This window comes from Orcinus orca, chromosome 19 (assembly GCF_937001465.1).
Source record: "Orcinus orca chromosome 19, mOrcOrc1.1, whole genome shotgun sequence".
NCBI lineage: Eukaryota > Metazoa > Chordata > Mammalia > Artiodactyla > Delphinidae > Orcinus > Orcinus orca.
Genome location: NC_064577.1, coordinates 12,445,034 through 12,466,327, shown reverse-complemented (window position 1 = coordinate 12,466,327; position 21,294 = coordinate 12,445,034). Strand labels below are relative to the sequence as shown.

The window sequence follows — 21,294 nt, the reverse complement described above, 5'->3', positions numbered from 1 at the left end:
AGAAAGAAAAAAAAAAATCCTCTGAGCTCAGGAAGGTTGCAAATCTAGAGGATCAATGTCAGTATCCAGTGTGTATGTTATGACCATGAGATGCCAGCCAAGCTGTCTCATGACATTCTATATGTTTCTTTTGGAATAGATGCCCCTGAAGTCAATAGCCTGTGTTATTTTCTTAGCCCCTCTGAACAGATCACACCTCCAAATTCTCCCCCAGCCTGAGCACTTAGAGTTATCAACATTCATCAGTTGGGCCTTCATTGCATCATATGGGCCTGAGATGGAGTATGAAAGGTAAAAAAAAGCCCATTCTTAGCTCATAGGCCATATAAAAATGGGTGGAGAGCTGGATTTAGCCCACAGGCCATATTTTGCTGACCCCTAATGTAGTGGACACTGTTTTGCTCCCCCATAGCCCCTCCTCCGTCCTCCATTGTGTCGCTGCTACTTCAGTTTGGAGGGAACTGACCCACCTCTAGCTCCAGGAGGGGCATAATTGTTCTAACCTAATCAGTCAATTCTTCAATCACCTTGCCAGAGTGATTGCTTCCAAATACGAAATCCTAAGTCAATAAGACATGGTATCACCCTGACCAAAGTGACTAAATTGGGCATGTGAACCAGTTTAGGCCAAGGAGATGTGACGAGAGATTAACGGGGGCTCCTGGGAAAGATGCATTGGAAGCTAGTCCTTCCTCCCCTTCTGGAAGGTATGGGAGTATATCAGCCAGGGCTTCTGGTTGCATGCAACAGAAAACAATTCAGGTTCATTTAAGCTGAAACAGACCTTATTATGAGCATCCTGGGTAATTCATGGAATCTCTAAAAGGACTAGGCTTGGAGTCTACACAGTCAGGAAAAATTCCACTGCAGAAGTGGTCCAGTAGACCATGGTGGAGCCTGAGCCATGTGCTAGGGAATCTGGGAAAGTGACTGCTTGGTATTCCAGCTTTTGTAGTGGGAGATGGGCTCTGCCTAATGAGGTGGGAGAGTCCTCAAACACTGGGATTCAGATCCTGGGAGGCCCAAGAGAATGACAAATGATCGCAGTTATGGACTGAATATTTTTGTCTCTCCAAAAATTCATATTTGAAGTTGAAGCCCCAACTCTCAATGTGATTGTATTTGGAGGTGGGACCTTTGGAGGTAATTAAGTTTAGATGAGGTCATGAGGGTGGGGTCCTCATGATGGGACTGGTGTCTTTATAAGAAAAGGCCAGAAAGCTAGCTCTCTCTCTCCATCATATAAGGAGACAAGAAGGTGGCCGTCTGCTAGCCAGGAAGAGAGACCTCACCAGGAGCAGAATCAGCTGTCACCTTGGACTTACAGCCTCCAGAACTGGGAGAAAAAGAAAAAGATTCTGTTAAAACACCCAGTTTATGATATTTTTTTATAGCAGTTCAAGCAGACAACTATAATTCCCAAAGAATGACAAATGACATAGTGCCACCATGAGGAAGCCCACTTGGGATAAAGCTACTCCCTTGGGAAGAAACCAGGCCCTTTATGACAGTGTTAGGGCACTGAATGCAGGCTTCTCTGACACCTTAAGACCATTATTGTATGACAATAAATTCCCCTTGTTTTTGTTTGTTTGCTTTTGTTGATTCAACTTGTGTTTTCTGTCACCTGCAGAATACAGAGCATCTGCTTGCTGAGGAGTAAAAGGAAGACAAGGGCGGGGGTGTCATTCCCAAAGAGAGGGGGAGAAGATTACAGTAGACCATTGGTCTCATGCTGTATTAGTCAGGGCTCTGGGTGCAAGTGATAGAAACACATCTTGAATGAGTTCAAGCCAAAAAGGGGAAATTAATGGCCTAGGGTCATTTAATTAATAAATATTTACTGAGCACCTACTATACGCTAGGTACTGTTCTAAGCACTGGGGCTACAAATGAGAACAAAACCGACATAAAGTCTTACCCTCATGGCACTTACATGAGCAAGTAAGCAAAATGTATAGTATGTCAGATGGTGATAAGTGCTCCGGAGAAGAGGTAGAGAAGGAAGATGGGGAATTGCTGGAGAAAGTGGTTGAAATTTTAAACAGACTGTAAGGGGAGGCCTCACTGAAAAGATAACATTTGAATAAGGACCTGAAGGAGAGAAGGGAAGGAGGAATATCCAAGGTGAAAATTTTTCTTGGTAGACCCAGCCTCAAAAAAAGGGGAGGGCGGGAGAGGAGTTGCAAGAGCAAGTGTAAAGCCCTGAGGGGGCAGCATGTCTGTCTTGTCACAGGACCTGTGAGGAGGCCAGGGTGGCTACAGCAGGACCAGTGAGGGGAAGAGAAGGAAGAGATGAGATCAGAATGGTACCAGGGCTCTGAACTTCAGGGCTATTAATTTATTGAATATTTTACGTAGTGGCAAAATCACATACCATCCTCCAAGAGGAGAGAGACTCAGACCTGGAGGGGACAGGAGACAGAGAACAGAGTGCCAAATACACAGGAAAGCCCTTAAAAGCCCGCTTCGCTGTCCACTGTGAGTCGTTCTGGGCAATTCATCTGCTCGGTCTGTTAGCCGAGGACGATGGAACGAACCATTCAAGATCTGCTGAGAATTCTGGTTTCATCCTTCCTGATCAAATAGTTGCGGTTGAATCCCGACGGTCCAAGCAGGATATACTACTTCCATCCCAAAAACCTCCTAGGAACCCCAATTCTGGTCCGCACTATAAGTGTTTGTTAAGCAGCAATTGTGGGCGTGACAATTGTGGGCGGAAAGAGCCCTAGCCCCGCCCCCGGAGGACTCCGTTATTTCAGGATCTTCACCTTTAAGATCTGCCCCCTCAACTTTTTGAAAGGGCGGGGCGACGAGCGCAGCTGTCACCGCCTTCTTTCCACCCCGCTGGTTCTCACGTGCGTTCAGTCGTTCAATAACAGCTCCTCTCCTGGGACTTCCTGGTTGCCGGGACCAATCAGAGTGTTCTTTCCGTCCTGACCATTGTGAGCCCAAGGCCAATCGGCGCGCCTCTACAACGCCCCTTAAAGGCGCCGCCAACGCCTCCTGAGCCGGGGCGAACCAATTCCTTGGCTCCTGCCCCCAACTGCAGTATGGAGTCGCCCCGGGGGCGGCCTGGGCCCAAAGCAGGCCTTCTAGCTCTGGGGGAACAGCAAGCCGCGATCTTCGGCGGCGGCCCGGGCCGAACGGCCTCTGAGCCGCCCTCAGGCCTCCGGTTGTCCGAGGAGGAAGAGGCCGAGAACGTTGGGGGCGCGAGCCGCCTCCCCAGGGCGTCCCCGAAGACTTCGAGCTGCAGCTTCGTCCACTCGCCGGAATGGGAGGCTCCGGAGGAAGAGCCGGGCCGCGGAGGGACGCCTTCTGGGGCAGGGAGCAACCGGGGGGCGCCGGGTCCCGAAAACGACCCGTATGCGTCCTCCCGGCGCAAGGACCCTGAGGACAGGCCTGCATCCGAGGGCGTCTGCCGTCGAGGGAGCCCTGGAGGCGGCGGGTTGGATGTTGAGCAGGAGAAGGAAGACGACGACGAGGCGGCGGCAGACAGCAGGGCTGGCCGTTCCTTCTCCAGCCGCCTTCAGGACAGCCGCAGTCTGGACGGGTTGAGCGGGGCGTGCGGCGGCGCCGGGTCCTCAGGGGGTGCAGAGTGTGGCGCGGGCGGCGGGCGGCGCGCCACTATATCCAGCCCCCTGGAGCTCGAGGGCACGGTGAGCCGCCACGGCGACCTCACCCACTTTGTCGCCAACAACCTGCAACTCAAGATCCGCCTGAGCGGCGCCCCTCAACCCCCGCCTCCTGCCCCTGCGCGGCCCTGTTCGGCGCCCCCACCCACTCCGGCCATTCCTCCCATCGACCCCGACGTGCTGCGGGACCTGGAGAGGCTGAGTCGGGAGCTGGGCGGCAGGGTGGACCGTCTGCTTCGCGGGCTGGGTGGTGCGGTGCAGGAGCTGACAGCGCTGAGCGTGGGCTGCATCCAGACCTACCGTGATGCCGTGGACTCCCTAGGCGAAGCTGTGGACATGAGCATCAAGGGCATGTACACCCTGCTGGCACGCTGTGAGGAGCTGGAGAGGGCTCTGCAGCCAGTTCAGGGACTGGCGCGCCAAGTCCGGGATATCCGACGCACCCTGGAGGTGTTGGAGGCCCTGTGCAAGTGACCGGGAGGGCAGGAGAGGCCTGGCAACGCCAGGGTCCAGCAGGATCCTAAGGACTCTTCAGGGAGCCCTGGTGGGACCTGCCCGCTGAGGGGAGGCCTGTATATTGGAGGCTCTTCCAGATACATTTAGTAGGCCCGCGACCACTACCTGGGCCTTATGCAGGTGTACACGGGGAAGTTCTAAAGCCTCTCCTGGTGGGTGGGGTTGATGCTCTGCTTCTATTCAGTTGGCCATCTGCAGCTACCTTGTTCTCCCAACTCTCTTCCCTAGTTAGAGCACCATCTCTGGGAAGCCAGGGCTTTAGGTCTGGGCTTGGGAGACATGACTGCCATATGTTCTCAAGAAAGGAGAACAGGGGAGGCTCCAGCCCCACTGTGGCCACCCTGACCTCCAGTGGTCACATCTCAGGTGCCAGGGGCTGTGGGAGCTTGAGGGGTCCTTGGCCACACACCATGCAGACAAGGATGCACACTTACAGATGGATAACCCCCTGCTTCTGCCCTCTAGCCCCCTGCCCTCGCACTTCCCCAGCCATAACCTGGGTGGAGCTAGAAGGAATGTATTGCATGGTAGAGGGGGTGAGTTGGGAGGGGTCTCACTGCTCTCAGGGTTCAGACAGAATTGTTGCTGGGTTTGAAGCCCACCTGTTGTGGAGTGTTCTAATCAGTTTTGGCTTTCTGAGTTTTTGTGGAATTAAAGTGCTGCTGCTGCTAAGGGTGAGACTCTGTCTGTGTGGGGTTAAGGGACTGATGAGCCAAAGGTATGGGCATGAAGGTCAGTCTTTCCGTGGAGTTTTCTTGGGGCCGGTGCTGCGAGTGGGGTGGGGGTCCCAGGCCACATGGGGAAGGATATGTTTCCTGCTCCTGAACAGCAGAACGGAGGGGAAATGTAAGACACAGATCTGGGCTCAGAGACCCAGTAAAAGCAGAATCAGAAGCAAGGTGATCCAGAAGTGAAAGGGAAAGGGTCGTCTTCTCAGTTCCCGGGCAAACTGGACATCTTGGCTCTGGAGAAAGAGTGGAAACACTTGCTAACTCCTTTCTTGACCCCATTTCTCACACTCTGCTGATCAGTGCCATATGTATGGTCTGAAACAATCTTTGTTACAATCCCGGACAGCCTTCCATTTACCGTCACATAGTAAATTCCAGGAGCCCCCCGTTATGGTCAGGAGATTTGGAAACAGAGATCACAGAAAGAGATCCAGTTTCCTTAAACTTTTCTGCTCTCTCAAGACACTACGACTCGGAAAGAATTTAAGCACGTTTCTCTTTGGGGTGTGAAAAGTTCCGGTATTAGAAATGCTCCACAAGCCTTCCCTAAGCAACAAGAAATTAGCAGTACACATTTTTAAAATGTTACGTTACTGGCCCGTACGGGGATCGAACCCGCGACCTTGGCGTTATTAGCACCACGCTCTAACCAACTGAGCTAACCGGCCAGCTGACAGTGGCCTCGAAAAAATGAATCTATGTAAAATACAAATTACTGATCAGTCCTCCCTTCAGGAAAATTTTAAAATGGTAAGATTGTTTGGGGAGACAGGAAAACAGAATACGAAAACGGAATCACTTATCGTTTCGGGAAGCAACATCCAAGCCAAAACACTGACAAGCACAATAATGCCACTATGGTGCTTGGCGGCAGATCGAGGTGCAAACATACAGCTTAAGACTGACGACATGCACGTAGCGTTGACGCACACAACCGGAAATAGAAAAGGCCGCCTGATAGCAACTAGCAGGTTCCCAAAGAGATGTGGAAAATTATGTATATAAGCGCCAAATGCCCACAGCTCTTTCCTTGCGGTGTTTGCAAAAGGTAACTGACACCTTCGGAGGCACCGCTGGGATTCGAACCCAGGATCTCCTGTTTACTAGACAGGCGCTTTAACCAACTAAGCCACGGCGCCCGACTTATATGTTTTTCCACCTCGTTTCCCTGGCCAGGTCAGTTCTATGGCAGGTGACTGAATGCCAGGGTGCCTCCTCACCAACCTTTGGCCGTACTGGAAAACAGGGTAGAAGGGACGAAATCCGCGGCCGCAACCGAGAGAGGGTGAAGGGGCGACACAGAAATTGAATCCTGGCAGACCGAAGGTAAGAAGAGAAATTCTTGGATTATAAAAATCGAAGGCAGGCCACAGCAACCGCAAACCGACGAGGATGGGATTCGAACCCACGCGTGCAGAGCACAATGGATTAGCAGTCCATCGCCTTAACCACTCGGCCACCTCGTCCACGAGAAAGTCACTTAGGATCTCCTCTCTGGGGTCTGGACTCTTCTCAGAGTAAGCGTGAGCCCAACTACGTCGCGAAGGGAGGTGAGTCCCGAGAAATCTCGCCCAGCGGCTCGCAGAGCTCTGGTTACCGAGCGACCTTCTAGCTTGCGCCAGCGCCAGACCCTCTGGGTTGAGCGGTACAGAGCGTGCGTCAGTCCTCAGGAGACCCGCTATCGGCCCAGATTTACAGTACCCGGATCTACCACAAAAACTACCGCGACATCATTGCGCTCCCCCGACGGGGCGACTTCGAGCCGGGACCCTCCCCTTCCGGCGCCTAGGAAGAGCTTCTTTTCTGACTTGCGCAATGGGGCTCCAACCGGGTTGAAAATGAGAATAAAGAAAAGTGAGCAGAATTTTACAAAGAGGGAAGCTGACCCCGACGTGATTTGAACACGCAACCTTCTGATCTGGAGTCAGACGCGCTACCGTTGCGCCACGAGGTCCGCCGCCCATACAGCTGGACATGTCCCCTTATGACCATTGGACGGTCAGGCTGACGGGTCCCGACGATCGAGGCTCAAGAGCCGAGGGCCTTCCGAAACTTCTAAAATCCCGCGGCGTGGTGCCTGCGCTCTCCCTCCAGCATCGTGGGACCCGCAGGGCCCGCCGCACCCCGCAGGGCACGGCTTTGCGGCCTCCCGGCCTCCTGCCGACCAGCAGGCGGCCCAGAGCTGGTTCCCTGGGGGACCCAGAGCTCACAGTCCAGCGGGGACGGACTGGCACAGAAATTTGTGGAAGGACGGATACCAGGCGGAATGTGGTGGAGCAGTGCCAGAGCTCCGGGCGCGTAGGGTCAAGAGATTAGCTCCCCCAGCGGCGGTCTCCTCCCGGGCTGCACACTACAGTCGCCTGCGGGACCTTCCAGATAGCCAAGCACAGGCCCCAGATTTGGAGATTCTGATTTAAAGGTGCAGGGTAGAACCCCGGCATCAATAACTGTCAATTTTGACAATTCCGAGGAATCATTTACCTACAATGAAATGCACAGATCTTAAGTGTTTATTTTGGTGAGTTTTGACAAAGAACAAAGAAAGAAGACCTTTCCTTCACCCTAGAAGGTTCTATCATGTCCCTTCCCAATCAATCCCCGCCGCTCCCTTCCCAGAGGCAACCACTGTTCTGATTTCCATCGCCATAAATGTAGGTATCTTTTGAAGCTCCCCAGGTGAGCCAGAGCTGGGAACTTCTGAAGAGTGATACCAGAAGCTTGCAGAGACCCCCCATTTGCTTCTTGAAGGGTAAGAGGAGTTCAAGGGGCCAATATGGTGAAAGAAGTCCGGCTGTGTCTCACTCCTTCCAAGCCGAATGCCTGCACTTTTTGCATAAGGGCCATCCCGAAAGTTATCAGGGACCAGGGACAGGTCAAAGCCCGCTGAGGAGCCTGGCCTTAATTGACTTGGCAACATCTTTTAAGAGCCTTCTCCCTTGGTTGTCAGGACACTGCTGTCTGCTGACCTTCCCCTAGCCTCTCGCCCTCCCCCCTAGTCTCTTTTTCTGTCCTTTTTGCTAGGAGTTTTGTCTTGTGTCCTCATGCTACACACCTTCCCTGGAGTCAGCCATCACCTGTGTGCTGAGGACTCCTGAATCCCACTCCCAATCCCAATGAAGCCTCTGGATTCAGATGTCTAGGGCCTGCTGGACACCTTCACTTGACCCTGTCATCCTTCTGAAACCCCGCACCTTGGGTGAGACTGGCATCCAGTCGCACCTCAGATGGGACTCAAATCCACAATCTCTCGCTTAGGAGGGGACTCAAACCCATAGTCTCCCAGCTGAAACTGCACACTTCCTCTCAGGACTTACGAAGCTCAGGTTCTTTTTGTCTCAGCACAGAAGGAATTCAGCAAGAAGCAAAGTGATAGGTAAGAAGTAGATTTATTGAGAGAGATACACACTCCATAAATGGAACGTGGGCCATCTCAGAAAGTGAGAGCTGCCAATATATAGGGTGGTTAGTTTTTATGGGCTGGGTAATTTCACAGGCTAACGAGTGGGAGGATTATTCCAACTATTTAGGGAAGGGCGGGGATTTCCAGGAATTGGGCCACCACCCACTTTTCGTGCTTTTATGGTTGGCCTGGGAACTGCCATGGCGCCTGTGGGTGTTATTTAGCGTATGCTAGTGTATTACAGTGAGCCTATAATGAGGCTCAAGGTCTTCTGGAAGTGGAATCTTCTGCCATCCTGGACCTAGTTGGTTCTAACCATTTTATGTCGTATCCTCAACGACTATGTCATTCTTTTTTATTTATTTATTTATTTATTTATTTATGGCTGTGTTGGGTCTTCGTTTCTGTGCGAGGGCTTTCTCCAGTTGCGGCAAGTGGGGGCCACTCTTCATCGCGGTGAACGGGCCTCTCACTATCGCGGCCTCTCTTGTTGCGGAGCATAGGCTCCAGACGTGCAGGCTCAGTAGTCGTGGCTCACGGTCCTAGTTGCTCCGTTGCATGTGGGATCTTCCCAGACCAGGGCTCAAACCCGTGTCCCCTGCATCGGCAGGCAGATTCTCAGCCACTGCGCCACCAGGGAAGCCCTATGTCATTCTTTTAACGGTTGTGCCCTGCCCCCTTCCCTCCTGTTTCACCATCACCTTCGGGTTCAAATACTACTTTATTGGCTGGACCCCCAAGGCCAGGTGCTTCTTAAGCATGTGGGTCCCGGAACCAGGTTGCCAGCGTTCATAATCAGGCTTTGCTAATACTAGTTGTGTAACTTGAGCTTGTTATTGAACCTCTCTGTATTTCAATGTCCCTACCTGTAAAATAGCAAAGATTATAATAGTAAAGATTAAAATAGTAAAGATTAAAATAGTAAAGATTATAGTAGATAATTATTAGAACATGGCTGGTAATCACCACTCAATTATTATGGTTGTTGTTATCATAACTCTCTAGTCCTTGCATGATTCTTCAGCCACTGCCTCCTCCCGTCCCGTGTGCCAACGCTGCTGCCTTATTTACAGTCACCTAAACTCACCTTGGTCACAGCTGTCTCTGTGTCACTGTCCCTGGTATTGCTTGATGGTCTTTCTGAAATGGAGCAGGACCCTGTGGGGCCCTCCTGGGCACAAATTTTCCTTGTGCCCTGTTTCCCCATTAGCAGGAAATAGGCTTCATTCAACCTCCCTGACCTTCCCTGGGTACCAAAAGGGCAGATTCTAATAGTTGCTAATCAAGGAAGGAAGGGAATGTAGAAACAAAGGAGGAGCAGTCAAGAAACAATAGTGCAGCAGCATGGGGCAGGGTCCTGGTTCCTCCTCAAGGAAAGTATATAACAGTATATCTTTGAGCTCATCTGAAGGAACAAAGACCCCCACCCAGATGGAGGATGGTAACTTCAGGCTGAGCACAATATTACTGGAACACCGCCCTGTTACCTTACCACCAACGAATCAGAAGAAAGTCTGAACACAGTGGAAGATAACAAAGACTACGACCCCCTCCCCTAATGATTACCTGCAATTAGCTTTCCCTATCTCCCTTTAAAAACTTTCATGGTCCAGCAGAATCTTCAGAGTTGGTTCTTGGACGTGAGTCCACCTTCTCCCCAGGTTGCCGATCTCCTGAATAAAGCAAGCTTTCCTTTCCAGCCAACACTTATCTCTCAAGTATTGGCTTTAGCCAAACCTGAGTTTGGCAATATTCTCAGTCCTTCTTTACCTGGCTGACCCTTATGTACCCCTCCAGACTCAACTGAGAAGCTCTCTCTTCCCCAATTCTTCCCCCACCTGGGGAAGGAGGTCCTTCCTGTATCTCCTCCAAGGTAACACTTAAAATGCCGCCTTTTAATTTTTTGCCCAGTTGTTTCCCTTACTACACTCTAAGTTACTCAAGAGTAGGGAATATGCATTCCTAGCACCCAGGACTATGGTATGTATTTAATAAGCACTTGTGAACTCAGTGAGGGATAGCTTTAGCAGAAGTACTAGAGTGGACAAGAGACTGGCTTGTAGAGGAAGGAGTCTGGGTAGTTGAAGAGCATGGAGTGAGGTGGAAACTGTTGCTAGGAGGGGAGGTTGAGTCAGTGAATATGGTACCAGGGAATGGGAACATGGACTTGATCTCTAGGCCCAGAGAGTTGCTGCAGCAAATGAGAAGTATGATTAGTCCAGTGTTACTATCCAGAGTACTCTCTGATGTTGAAATCTCCTCCATTCATCCTATCAGTTTCCAATTTTTTTTTCTAATTGTATTATTTTTTTATCATTAAAAAAATGTATGTATTTATTTTTGGCTGCGTTGGGTCTTCGTTGCTGCTCACAGGCTTCCTCTAGTTGCAGCGAGCCGGGGCTACTCTTCATTGCGGTGCATGGGCTTCTCCTTGCAGTGACTTCTCTTTGTTGTGGAGCACGGGCTCTGGGCGCTCAGGCTTCAGTAGTTGTGGCTCGTGGGCTCAGTAGTTGTGGCACACGGGCTTAGTTGCTCCGCGGCATGTGGGGTCTTCCTGGATCAGGGCTTGAATCTGTGTCCCCTGCACTGGCAGGCAGATTCTTAACCACTGTGCCACCAGGGAAACCTTCAGTTTCCAAATTTTAGAAACCAATAAATTATTCTGTCCAGAGTTGCATTGCTACATATGGTAGCCACTAGGGTGGCTATTCAATATGGGGCTATTGAAATCAAGTTAAATTTTAAAAATTCAGTCCCTTAGTCCAAATAGCCACATTTCAAGTGTTCAGTAGCCACAGGGAGCTAGCTGGCCACCATACTGGACAGAGACAATGTGGAGTATCTCTATCATCATGGAAAGTTCTGTTGGACAGTGCTGACCCCAGACTGAGACAATCTGAGACTCAAAGAGCAAAACAACTGCAATGCACTGAAACACACAAAAGATGTTAAAATCTAACAACTAAAAACAACTAATTAGTCACTTTGGGAGGATACTGGGGAACCATTATTCTGAAAACTGGTAACTAATGGAATGAAAATCACACATTTATCCAACCTTTCCTGTATGACCTGTATCTCATGGTAAACAATGAGTCGATAAGGGCACATTCTTATTTACAGGAGAATCCCAGGTGACAAATGCAGAAGGAATGATAGAATTAGGACATCCCCAGTTTGCAACCCCCCCTTGAAATAATGGAGCTAGGCAGTGACGATTAATTAAACCAGTAGGTGAAAAACTGATGGGGAACTTTACAGTGGTTGCCTCAGTCTGACTACACCTGAACCCACTGCTCAGATTAAAAACCAGAAAAAGAGAGACAAGCAAGCATGATGTGCTGCCTGTTAAAAGTCCAAGGCACAGTCATATGCATTTTCAAGACAAGGGATCGTACATCAAAATGACATACTGATGTATTACATAAAGTTCACCAAGGTACATAGTCCAGGTAAGCACTTACAAAGTGACCGGCAAGTCACCATGACGCCCTACAGAGTTGGGAAAGAATGCTATTCTTTTAAGAAGTTAAAAAAAAAAAGTTACACTACTAGCATCAGAAGAAAGGGGGGAAAATTGATCTTTACAGTTGAGCAGTCACTTCTGTCTTTGAGGAGCTCTGGCTAATGTGTAATGCAGATACACACTGCACATTAGGGAGAGAGGGAGGAGGCCCAAACAAACACACAGAGAGAATTTTATGTTTAGTTTCTCTTGTCCTGCCTTAAAATATAAATTTTATTTCATCACCAGAATGAGGAAATTTAAGGCTAAGAAAGCTGTGTAACAAATGTCTTCATTAGTCAGCTACCCCTAGCACAAGCCCCTTTGTTAAATCTTCACAAATAATATTTCTTTGTCAAACAATGATATATAAACAGCCTGCTTTGGTCACTTCGGTGGTCCCATTTCTATGAGACTTCCCTGTGTATGATTAAATTGTTTTTTTCCTCCTGTTAATGTCTTGTGTCAACGTAATTATTAGATCAGCTAAAAGAACTCAAGAGAGATGGGGGGAAATTTCTTCCTCCTGAACAGAATTATTTCGTGATGTCTGGGATTTGCTTCAAAATAACCCAGTGGGACTGGGAGGGAGAGGATAGCTGAAAAAATGTGGGTCATGTGTTGGTAATTGCTGAAGCAGAACGGTAGGCTTCAAATGGGGTTTTCTTTATTTTTCTTTATCTTTACATATATTTGAATATTTCTGTGATTTAAAAAATGTTTTTCTAAATTCTTTTATGACCAGTTCAAATGTTGGGACATGTGAGTTCCAGCCCTGGGACGAGTGGCCCCCTGGGGAAGGACACCTGGTCACCAGCAATACCTCCTATGGCCACAGGGTGGCTCCAAAACTCGCTTTTGTGAGACTGTAGAGCAGGCTTCCCTGAACCAAGGTCATGGAAAGTGACAGGACAGACCTAAATGCTTGCTGTTTACTAATTCACAATGTGAACTGTGACTGCCCAGTTCTTACTATCTATAGGTCCCCTAGGCAGGAAGGCTATTATGAGCAGAATACCCCAAACTTCCAGCTGCTGGAGCCCAAAATCTAGCAGTCATCCTTGACTGCTCCCTTTTTCTCATCCACCCACAGCCCCATGTTCAGACTTTATCTTCTAAGGATCTCTAGATACCTTCCACTTCACTCCACCTCCCTGACTCCACTCTGGTCCAATCTCATCCTATCTTTCCTGGATAACACCATGGCTTCTTCATAGACCTTCTGCTTAAAATCTTAAAATCCATTCTCCATGTTGCAACCAAAGTCATCTATGTATGTTATACAAATCTGAGCCTGTCCCTCCGCATGGCTGCAAGGCCATGTCCCTTGTCTACCCATCCCACCTCGCCCTGATCACTTCTTCCCCTTCCATTATGGGCTTCAGACACACTAGCTCCCTTTCTGTTCAACAAATACACTGGGCTTGTTCCCACCTAAGGAACTTTGCACTTGCTGTGCCTGACCTGGAATGCTCTTTCCCCAGATCTTCATACAGCTGACTCCTTCTGTTCATTCTATTTGCTCCAGGGACCTTGGAGAATCTTGCAAAAGTGGGTCATGGGCTTTCCTACTTTCACTCTAGGACAGTGCTTCCTTCACCTGTGAATAGTCAGACCCGATGAACTGTCTGGGGGAGCGTGGCTAAGTCCTGGGCTTTCTATTCCCAGGGAAAAGTTCTAACGAGGACATTCTCTTCCATAAAGGCAGTAGAATTATCAAAAACTCAGGAAATTAACACCGATACAGTACTATTATCTAGGCTAGAGACCTTATTCAAATTTTGCCAGTTGTTCCACTAATGTCCTTTGTAATAAAAAAAATTTTTTCCTGATCCAGGATCCATTAGGATCACACATTAAATTTCTCATGTCAAATTTGGCACGTCTTTTTTTTTTATTGAAGTATAGTTGTTTCACAATGTTGTGTTCATTTCTGCTGTAAAGCAAAGTGATTCAGATATATAGATAGATAGATATTCTTCTCCATTATGGTTTATCAAGGATATTGAATATAGTTCCCTGTGCTATACAGCAGGACCTTGTCGTTTGCCCATTTTTGTCACATCTTTTTGTCTTTCATGACCTTGAGGAAACATCTTTTGACTGTCTCTTTGACTTATGAATTTTTTCACCCACTGGTTTAGAAAAAAGGAAATCCATTTATTACATTGGGGACCTGGAAGAGAGAAAAGCATTTCCTCTCATTTTTGGCCACATTTCCTAAAACAAAGTTTAAGAACAAATGACCCATTTTCAAAGAAACTTTCCTTGATCACATTATTCTAATATTTCCCTTAAAAATTTTTATTTACAGCACTTATTATCATGAAGATATATTATTTGTTTGCCTGTTTGTCGTCGATCTCTCTGACCCCAGGAATGTAGACACTTCTGACTTGTTCCTCAAGAACATGAGCCCAGCACAGTGCCTGGGACTTATAGCTAGTCAATGAATATCTGTTGAATGAATGAATGAAGAAATAAAAAATGCCTCTAGGGTTTGTAGTTTAGACCCTCCTAGAAGCACTGAGATGAAGAGTAGTGATAAAAGAAATGTTCACATATTGAGGTATGGGGAAGTCATTCTGGCTTAAACGTGAGTTAACTTGAATTTTTGTTTTTTTGTTTTTTTGCGGTACGCGGGCCTGTCACTGTTGTAGCCTCTCCCGTTGCGGAGCACAGGCTCCGGACGCGCAGGCTTCACGGCATGTGGGATCTTCCCGGACCGGGGCATGAACCCGTGTTCCCTGCATCGGCAGGCGGACTCTCAACCACTGCGCCACCAGGGAAGCCCCTAACTTGAATTTTATGCTAACTAAAACAGCCTGTTTGTGGCCTATCAAACATACATTGTACACCTGCTTTATTAAAGAAAAGGGCACACTGACCAGAAGTAAAGAATGTCCATGTTAAAAATAAACATGGCATCTTGGGATGCCAATGCTGGTCCTCTTTTGATGATGACTCCCTTCCCAGGTGCCAACACCATACTGACTTGCTGTGTACTCATGGTCTGTTCTTTTTTAAAAAAAAAAACATGAAGAAATGTAACACTTACTTGTTTAATGTTCTTTATTCTGACCAGATATAAAACTGTACTGGAAACCATGCTTCCCTGGAGCAGTTTCTCAGAGTGATGTGGGAAGTGGGCTTCCGGGCTAGTCCTTAGTTTGGTTCAAATAAAACTCTTTTCTATTCTTACTATAGATGTTTATCCATTATTATTCTTGACAGTAGGAAGAGAGATGATCTGGTAAGTGGGTAGGGAGGCCCCTGCGAGGTTGTGACTAGACTGTGAGCAATGAATGCGGGCGAGAACTTTCCGTTCTGCAGGGATCCCCTTTGAGGCCCAAAGGTCAGTGAGGTCGCGATAGTGAGAGATGCTTGGACTGTAGTTGGGCTAAGTCGTGCCCACAGCTCAAAGAGATAAGGAAATCGTTGCGGGGTCTGCATCTCCGCCCTCGATCCTTGCCTCCCAGGGACGCAGGGTTTCATTCTCTTCCTCCACTCCCCGCTCCACCCCCTTTTCTCGTACACTCCCTTCCCTAAACAAGTCTCTCATCCACACCCTAGTTCAGGAGAGCGGGCCATTTTCTGCACTCTGCAAATCCCTCACCAATCTGAGCAAGTTGTCTGGGGAGTTGGTTGGGGGGAACCCGAATCAAGGAAGGTTCAGGTATGAACCTTGTCCGCCGACAAGCGGTTGTCCGCCGACAACCAGGGACTCCGGGAGAATAAACGACAGCCGGACAACGTAGGGGCATCCACCTCTCCAAGTTCGGCCCAGGGCAGGTGGAAGCTAAACGGATGCGGAGGATGGAAGAAAAGAGAGTGTCCAGGCCTCAGGCATGGCGATGCCCTAAGGCCGGCGTGGCGGTGACAGTGGTATCCGGAGAGTCTTCCTGGGCAGCGCAGCGGGGGCTGGAGGCCGGGCGGCTCCCGGCGTGGGCATCCGGGTAGGAAGGAGTGTCCTGGGCTAGGCAGGGCGGGTTTCCGTTCGCCGTGGCTGCGCGGGCAGAGTCGGCAGTGCGGGACCGCGCCACCGGCGCACACTCTCAGGTGCCGACAGCTCGGCTGCGCGCGGAGAGGCGGCTGGCTGTCCGCACCCGGCCGGGATGAGGTACAGAGGACCCCTACCGCGATCCTCTGGGGGTTCTCCGCGGCGCGATAATTTACTGCTCTCGCGATATTTTCAGAGATTCCCGTCGTAGCCCCCGCTTATGCGGTTACCAAGGCAACTGGGCGGCACCGGCGCGAGCGGGAAGGCGGAGTACGTCGAATTTTTGTAGGCTAGCCTGGAGACTTAAGGAGTGGCCCTCCCTGAGCTTCCAGTCCCAGAGACCACGGCCTCTGCTCCAGGAGGTAACCCTTACCCAGGGGGCCATGGGTCGGATCTCGGGACTCGTGCCCTCTCGCTTTCTGACGCTCCTGGCGCATTTGGTGGTCGTCATCACCTTATTTTGGTCGCGGGTAAGACCCATGGCCCCCCTCCTCTCGCCCCCCTTCCCACCTTGGGGTGGTCCCAGCCCCACCGCACCTTTTCCCCCGGGGCCTTACCCGGTGGGGTCTTCCCATTCCCCCGCCATCCGCCGCCCGACCCTCTTTCAACTTCTCTTTCTTTCTGCCCTGCTCCCCAGGACAGCAACATCCAGGCCTGCCTGCCTCTCAAGTTTACCCCTGAGGAATATGAAAAGCAGGACATGCAGTGAGCACTTGGGGCAGGGTGGTCAGAATTAAGCAGTAGTGGGAGTGAAGGGGTGTTAGAAAAAGGCCAGAAGGCCTAAGCCAGCTCCCTTCCTTTCTACAGGCTGGTGGCAGCGCTCTCTGTCACCCTGGCCCTCTTTGCAGTGGAGCTGGCCGGTTTCTTCTCAGGAGTTTCCATGTTCAACAGCACCCAGAGCCTCATCTGTATCCTTTCTACTTGTGCACCTTTCCTGTACGGCCCATTTCCATCTTAACGCCCTTCAGCCACCTAACTAGGCCTTTCTGGCACAGTGGTGTTTGCCCTAGCAGGCAAACAGAATCCCTCCAGTTGAGAGATCTTCTTAGGTAATGTAGAAGATTTAATACAATCTTTGATCATTTGTTAAGCTCCTGCTATGCGTCAGGCACTGGAGATCTCAAAATGGGAGTAAAACACAGTTTTCTATCTTGAGGAAGAGGCAGACACACAGACAGACATCTGTAATTCAGTGTGATAAGCACTGTGCCATAGGATGTGTAAAGATGTGAAGCACTATGGGAATGCAGAAGAGACTGAGGAAGATGGATCAGGGAAGGCTCTTGACACTGGGATAGTGGACGGGGAGGACCAGGGTGCTGGAGAGTGATTCTAGCAGGGTGTATAATGTCACTGTGAGCGTTCCCGTGTGCTTGGAGTAGGTGGGGAGCCTACTACTTCACCTGATAGATATGGGGTGGCGGTAGCTTGGGGCCCCAGCTGTGCAGGCTCAGTTCTGGCCTCCACTCACATGGCAGTCCTAAAACTCAGAAGTCAAGGCTGCTGACTCTGGCCTTTGCAGTGTGGTAAAGGGAGCAAGAGGTGCCCTGCTCTCCAGGAGGTGAACCAGAATGCAGATGCCAGTCCCACCACTGGCCTTTTCTGGCCCATCACTACCTATTGATCCAAAGGCTTTCCTTGACTCTGGTGCGTTCCCAAGCCATTGGGGCTCACTGTAGTGCATCTGTGGCCCTATCCTTCTTCATATTTGAGCGTTGGGAGTGCACCACGTACTGGTACATTTTTGTCTTCTGCAGGTATGGTAGCACCCAATGTTTGAGGACGGGGAAGGACGGTTTACTTTAAATCTGAAGGTTTCCCCTACCCAGCCCTTTACTCCATGTATAAGATATCAGATCCACTCAACATCCCGTGGTCTTTTTGAGGTCCCCCACTCCTACACTTTGGGGGTGGGATTGCTGGCTTGGGGATTTGGATGTTTTTATTGGAAGGGGCCCTGAACCTATCACCTACCTTCCATAGTGCCATCCCAGCCGTCACCGAAATAGCATTATTCATCAGCGTCTTTGGGCTGAAAAAGAAACCTTTCTGATACCTTCGTGACTGGAAGTAGGGATGAAGGCTGGAGAAGCGAGGGACCACTCACCGTTCCTGGAAGAAGGGAACCATAGACTTCAGCCCTCCCCCTAAAACTGCATTTGGTGGAGGATGTCAGTGTTAGGGTAATTGTCTCTCGAGTCTGGAGTTATGAGTTTTGTTTACAATTCTTTGTAAAAAAAATATATTTTAGGGTAAGATCAAGACTTACTGGAATTCGTGGCAGTACAGTGGTTAGGACTCTGCGCTTCCACTGCAGGGGGCGCGGGTTTGATCCCTGGTCGGGGAACTAAGATCCCGCATGCCGCGCAGCGTGGCCAAAAAAAAAAAAAAAAAGATAGATCAAGACATAAAAATTTCAGGAGAAAATTGGGGTGGCCAATCTACTATAGAAACGGAACAGTCTTGCACTCTAAGATACTAGATGTCGCTTTTATTTTGGTTATTACGGTAGCTTTCTGGCGGAAGGGAGTGGGCGGGGATATGTAAATAAAGTGAGGCGGCCGGGTAGGACAGCAGGCTCTTAAGTGAGTGGAGCGTTCTGGGAGGAATTAGCCTATGCTTTTTTGACGCCAAATGCAAAAATATATTTTATAACATCTGCAAATAAATGTAGCAACAGAAATGGAAGAACCTAGATAGCTTTAGGTTGCTCAGGGTAACGTGTTGGGTTCTCACCCTCGCTGAAAGTGGAATCTTTTTCCCAGAGTACGGAATGCCCCACAGTTTTCTGTATCGTCAGGTAGGATAATCCTTACCTGTTTCTCCTTTTGGAGAGCAGAATGGAATATGATGATTGGAGCACGCATGATTTCGTGATTAACGGCTGTGCGTAATCAGGCTTTGCAACATCCTGATTGCTCCTCTCTGATTCTTTCTGACGATCTTTATCTGTAGTGTGGTTCTTTCCACGGGTAATAGTTAAGTGTTTTTAGCGGTATGGTATGCTTATTGAGAGAAAAAACCGACGTGTTATTCGTGTCCAGAGCACAAGAGTTTCTTGGGATTTGTTAGTAATGAGATGTATTTTTTGGAAGGAGAAAATTTAGAGTTTTTTTTGTTCTTCTTTGGAGAGGTCGTGTAGCGGTAATTCTTAGGTATATGTTAAATACTACGGTAGTAGGTGCTGGTTAATGTTATTTTTTAAGTTTCTAATGACGTGTTATGTGTCCTTGGGTTTTTGAGGAGTGGGTTTTCTGTATTTGTTATGGTTTTATTCTGGCAGTATTAGTTTCGAATCTTTAATTTCGCTCTGCTAGGAGTTCCCTTGTAGTGGAATTTTTCTTTTAAGAACCTGTTGAAGCTTCTGTTTTCAGTCGATAGTGTAGGTAAGAGTACCCTGTTTTTGCTTGGTAGTTTATAGAAAGAATACGTTCAAAAAGAAGTTATTGAAACGCGCTGTTAGGTGTTGTGAAAACTACAGGAGTCGAAGGTTTGGTCTTGTCATGGGGTGAGTATATTTATTTGCAAGCTCACGTTTTCAAGAGAAGGGTTGTTGTGTGTTGGGAAAGTTTTGTTCGTACATTTCAGTTTTAAAAGGTGGAGTCCAGGCCTTTTTTTTTTTTTTAAGCTGTACGCGGGACTCTCACCGTTGTACCGTTGTGGTCTGTCTCGTTGCGGAGTACAGGATCCAGACGCGCAGGCTCAGCGGCTATGGTTGAGAGGCCCAGCCGCTCCGCTGCATGCGGGATCTTCCCGGACCGGGGCACGAACCCGCCTTCGTCTGTATCGGCAGACGGACTCTCAACCACCGCGCCACCAGGGAAGCCAAAAACACATGCAAGGAGATGTTTTCTGGTGATGCCCTGCAGGTGATTCCTGTACGTAGATAACTTTTTCCTAGCTCTCTCTGTTTTCTGGCAGCGCTTCTTTATGGATACTAGTACTGTATGCTGTAGTAGGCACTGAGGGAGTAGATGTTTGATCCTCGGCCATCACAGATATTGCGGCTCATGGAAAGAGACAGAAGTGTGTGGTACTCCCAGAGTAGTTTAGTTCTAAATTGTTATAAAAGCTGCAGAGGCGATTTACAGGTGCTACGAAGGAGTGATGAAATTGCCGAAGGTGGCAGGAGTGCTGCTTCTCAGGAGCTGTTTGAGTGAGGTCCTCGAGTGTGGCTGGAGCAGAGAAAAAAGGGAGCAGGTTGTCCGCGAGGAAAAAAAGGTGGACCTTTGCAACGTCACGGGTTCGAGCCTTGGCTCAGGAGGATTCCACATGCCGCGGAGCAACTACACCCATTAGCCATAACTACTGAGGCTGAGCGCTGGAGCCTACAAGCCACAACTCTTGAAGCCTACACGCATTAGAGCCTATGCTCCGCAACAAGGGAAGCCATGAAGCCACGACAATGAGAAGCCCACGCACTGCCACAAGGACCCAACACAGCCAAAAATAAGTTAATTAATTAATTAATTAAAAAAGAATCTTCGGGCTTCCCTGGTGGCGCAGTGGTTGAGAGTCCGCCTGCCGATGCAGGGGACACGGGTTCGTGCCCCGGTCCGGGAAGAACCACGCGGAGCGGCTGGGCCCGTGAGCCATGGCCGCTGAGCCTGCGCGTCCGGAGCCTGTTGCTCCGCAACGGGAGAGGCCACAACAGTGAGAGGCCCGCGTACCGCAAAAAAAAAAAAAAAAAAAAGAATCTTGAAATGTCATGTCTATAGGCTGTTACACTGTGAATAGCACAGAAAGTTGAGGATACATTCCAGGATTTGAAAACTGTTGTCAGTTTCAGCAAAGAAATCACTCAAGTCATTGAGGAATCTGTGAGGTTTCAGCATATCGTGTGTTTCATTTTTGTCTTACTCAAAAACGTAAATGAAAACATCAACGAACGTTCACGTTGGAACTGCACTTGTACTTAGGCTATAACTCCATTTATGAAATCATGGATACAGAATAGCATTTACAATAAAAAAATATTGTACATTTTATTATTTGTGGATTCTGTTACATATCCTTTATATCAGTAAAATTTATAATAAACTTATGTACATACACAAATGCATACTTTTTTTGGAAAGTGGGTTGTTAAACATTTACCAGCACTTTCTTGCTCCTGCAATAATCCCAAGAAACCTCTCATCACCAATGATTTCCTTGTTCCTAAATCCAGAGGTTCCCTCTCAGACTAGAGTTTGATCTCTTTCCAATATGCTGACCACTCCCCTCATTTGAAATTTGTTCTCCCTTCGTTTCTGAAATTAGTTCCCCTGGCTTACCTCCCCCTGTTCTGGCTGCTCCTTTTTAGGCTCAGTTGATGAATATTGACTGAGAACCCAGAGCTGGCCAGTCACTGGGGACATATTACTGGGTTGTCGCCTCTTAAGTGCCGGTGGTCACTACTCCTTGGGTGACTTCATCCACCTCTTCAGACACCACCCAGATGCTGCTGGTTTCCATGCCTTGGCTCTCTTCTGTGATCCCCAGCCTAGGGCAGAGACCAGAAGCGA

General features: G+C 48.9%; 2 protein-coding genes and 5 non-coding genes across 7 annotated transcripts; 3 read left to right on the top strand and 4 right to left on the bottom strand.

Moving 5' to 3' along the window:
- Positions 1-2,972: 2,972 nt before the first annotated feature.
- Positions 2,973-4,823, top strand: BORCS6 (BLOC-1 related complex subunit 6). Its single transcript, XM_004266871.3, has one exon. It carries the CDS (start codon positions 3,054-3,056, stop codon positions 4,107-4,109), a length of 1,056 nt encoding a protein of 351 aa, XP_004266919.1. The 5' UTR covers positions 2,973-3,053; the 3' UTR covers positions 4,110-4,823.
- A 653-nt stretch (positions 4,824-5,476) lies between these two features.
- TRNAI-AAU (transfer RNA isoleucine (anticodon AAU)) lies at positions 5,477-5,550 on the bottom strand. Its single transcript has one exon. It is a non-coding gene; the product is annotated as a tRNA-Ile (tRNA).
- Positions 5,551-5,947: 397 nt separating this feature from the next.
- On the bottom strand, positions 5,948-6,021 carry TRNAT-AGU (transfer RNA threonine (anticodon AGU)). Its single transcript has one exon. It is a non-coding gene; the product is annotated as a tRNA-Thr (tRNA).
- Positions 6,022-6,266: 245 nt separating this feature from the next.
- TRNAS-GCU (transfer RNA serine (anticodon GCU)) lies at positions 6,267-6,348 on the bottom strand. The gene has a single exon. It is a non-coding gene; the product is annotated as a tRNA-Ser (tRNA).
- Positions 6,349-6,764: 416 nt separating this feature from the next.
- On the bottom strand, positions 6,765-6,836 carry TRNAW-CCA (transfer RNA tryptophan (anticodon CCA)). The gene has a single exon. It is a non-coding gene; the product is annotated as a tRNA-Trp (tRNA).
- Positions 6,837-15,350: 8,514 nt separating this feature from the next.
- Positions 15,351-20,483, top strand: TMEM107 (transmembrane protein 107). Its single transcript, XM_049701516.1, has 5 exons — positions 15,351-16,257; positions 16,425-16,492; positions 16,595-16,695; positions 17,448-17,544; positions 17,771-20,483. The coding sequence occupies exons 1-5, from the start codon at positions 16,171-16,173 to the stop codon at positions 17,838-17,840; spliced, it is 423 nt and encodes a 140-aa protein (XP_049557473.1). The 5' UTR covers positions 15,351-16,170; the 3' UTR covers positions 17,841-20,483.
- Positions 18,581-18,717, top strand: LOC117200426 (U8 small nucleolar RNA). Its single transcript, XR_004482004.1, has one exon. It is a non-coding gene; the product is annotated as a U8 small nucleolar RNA (small nucleolar RNA).
- Positions 20,484-21,294: the final 811 nt, after the last annotated feature.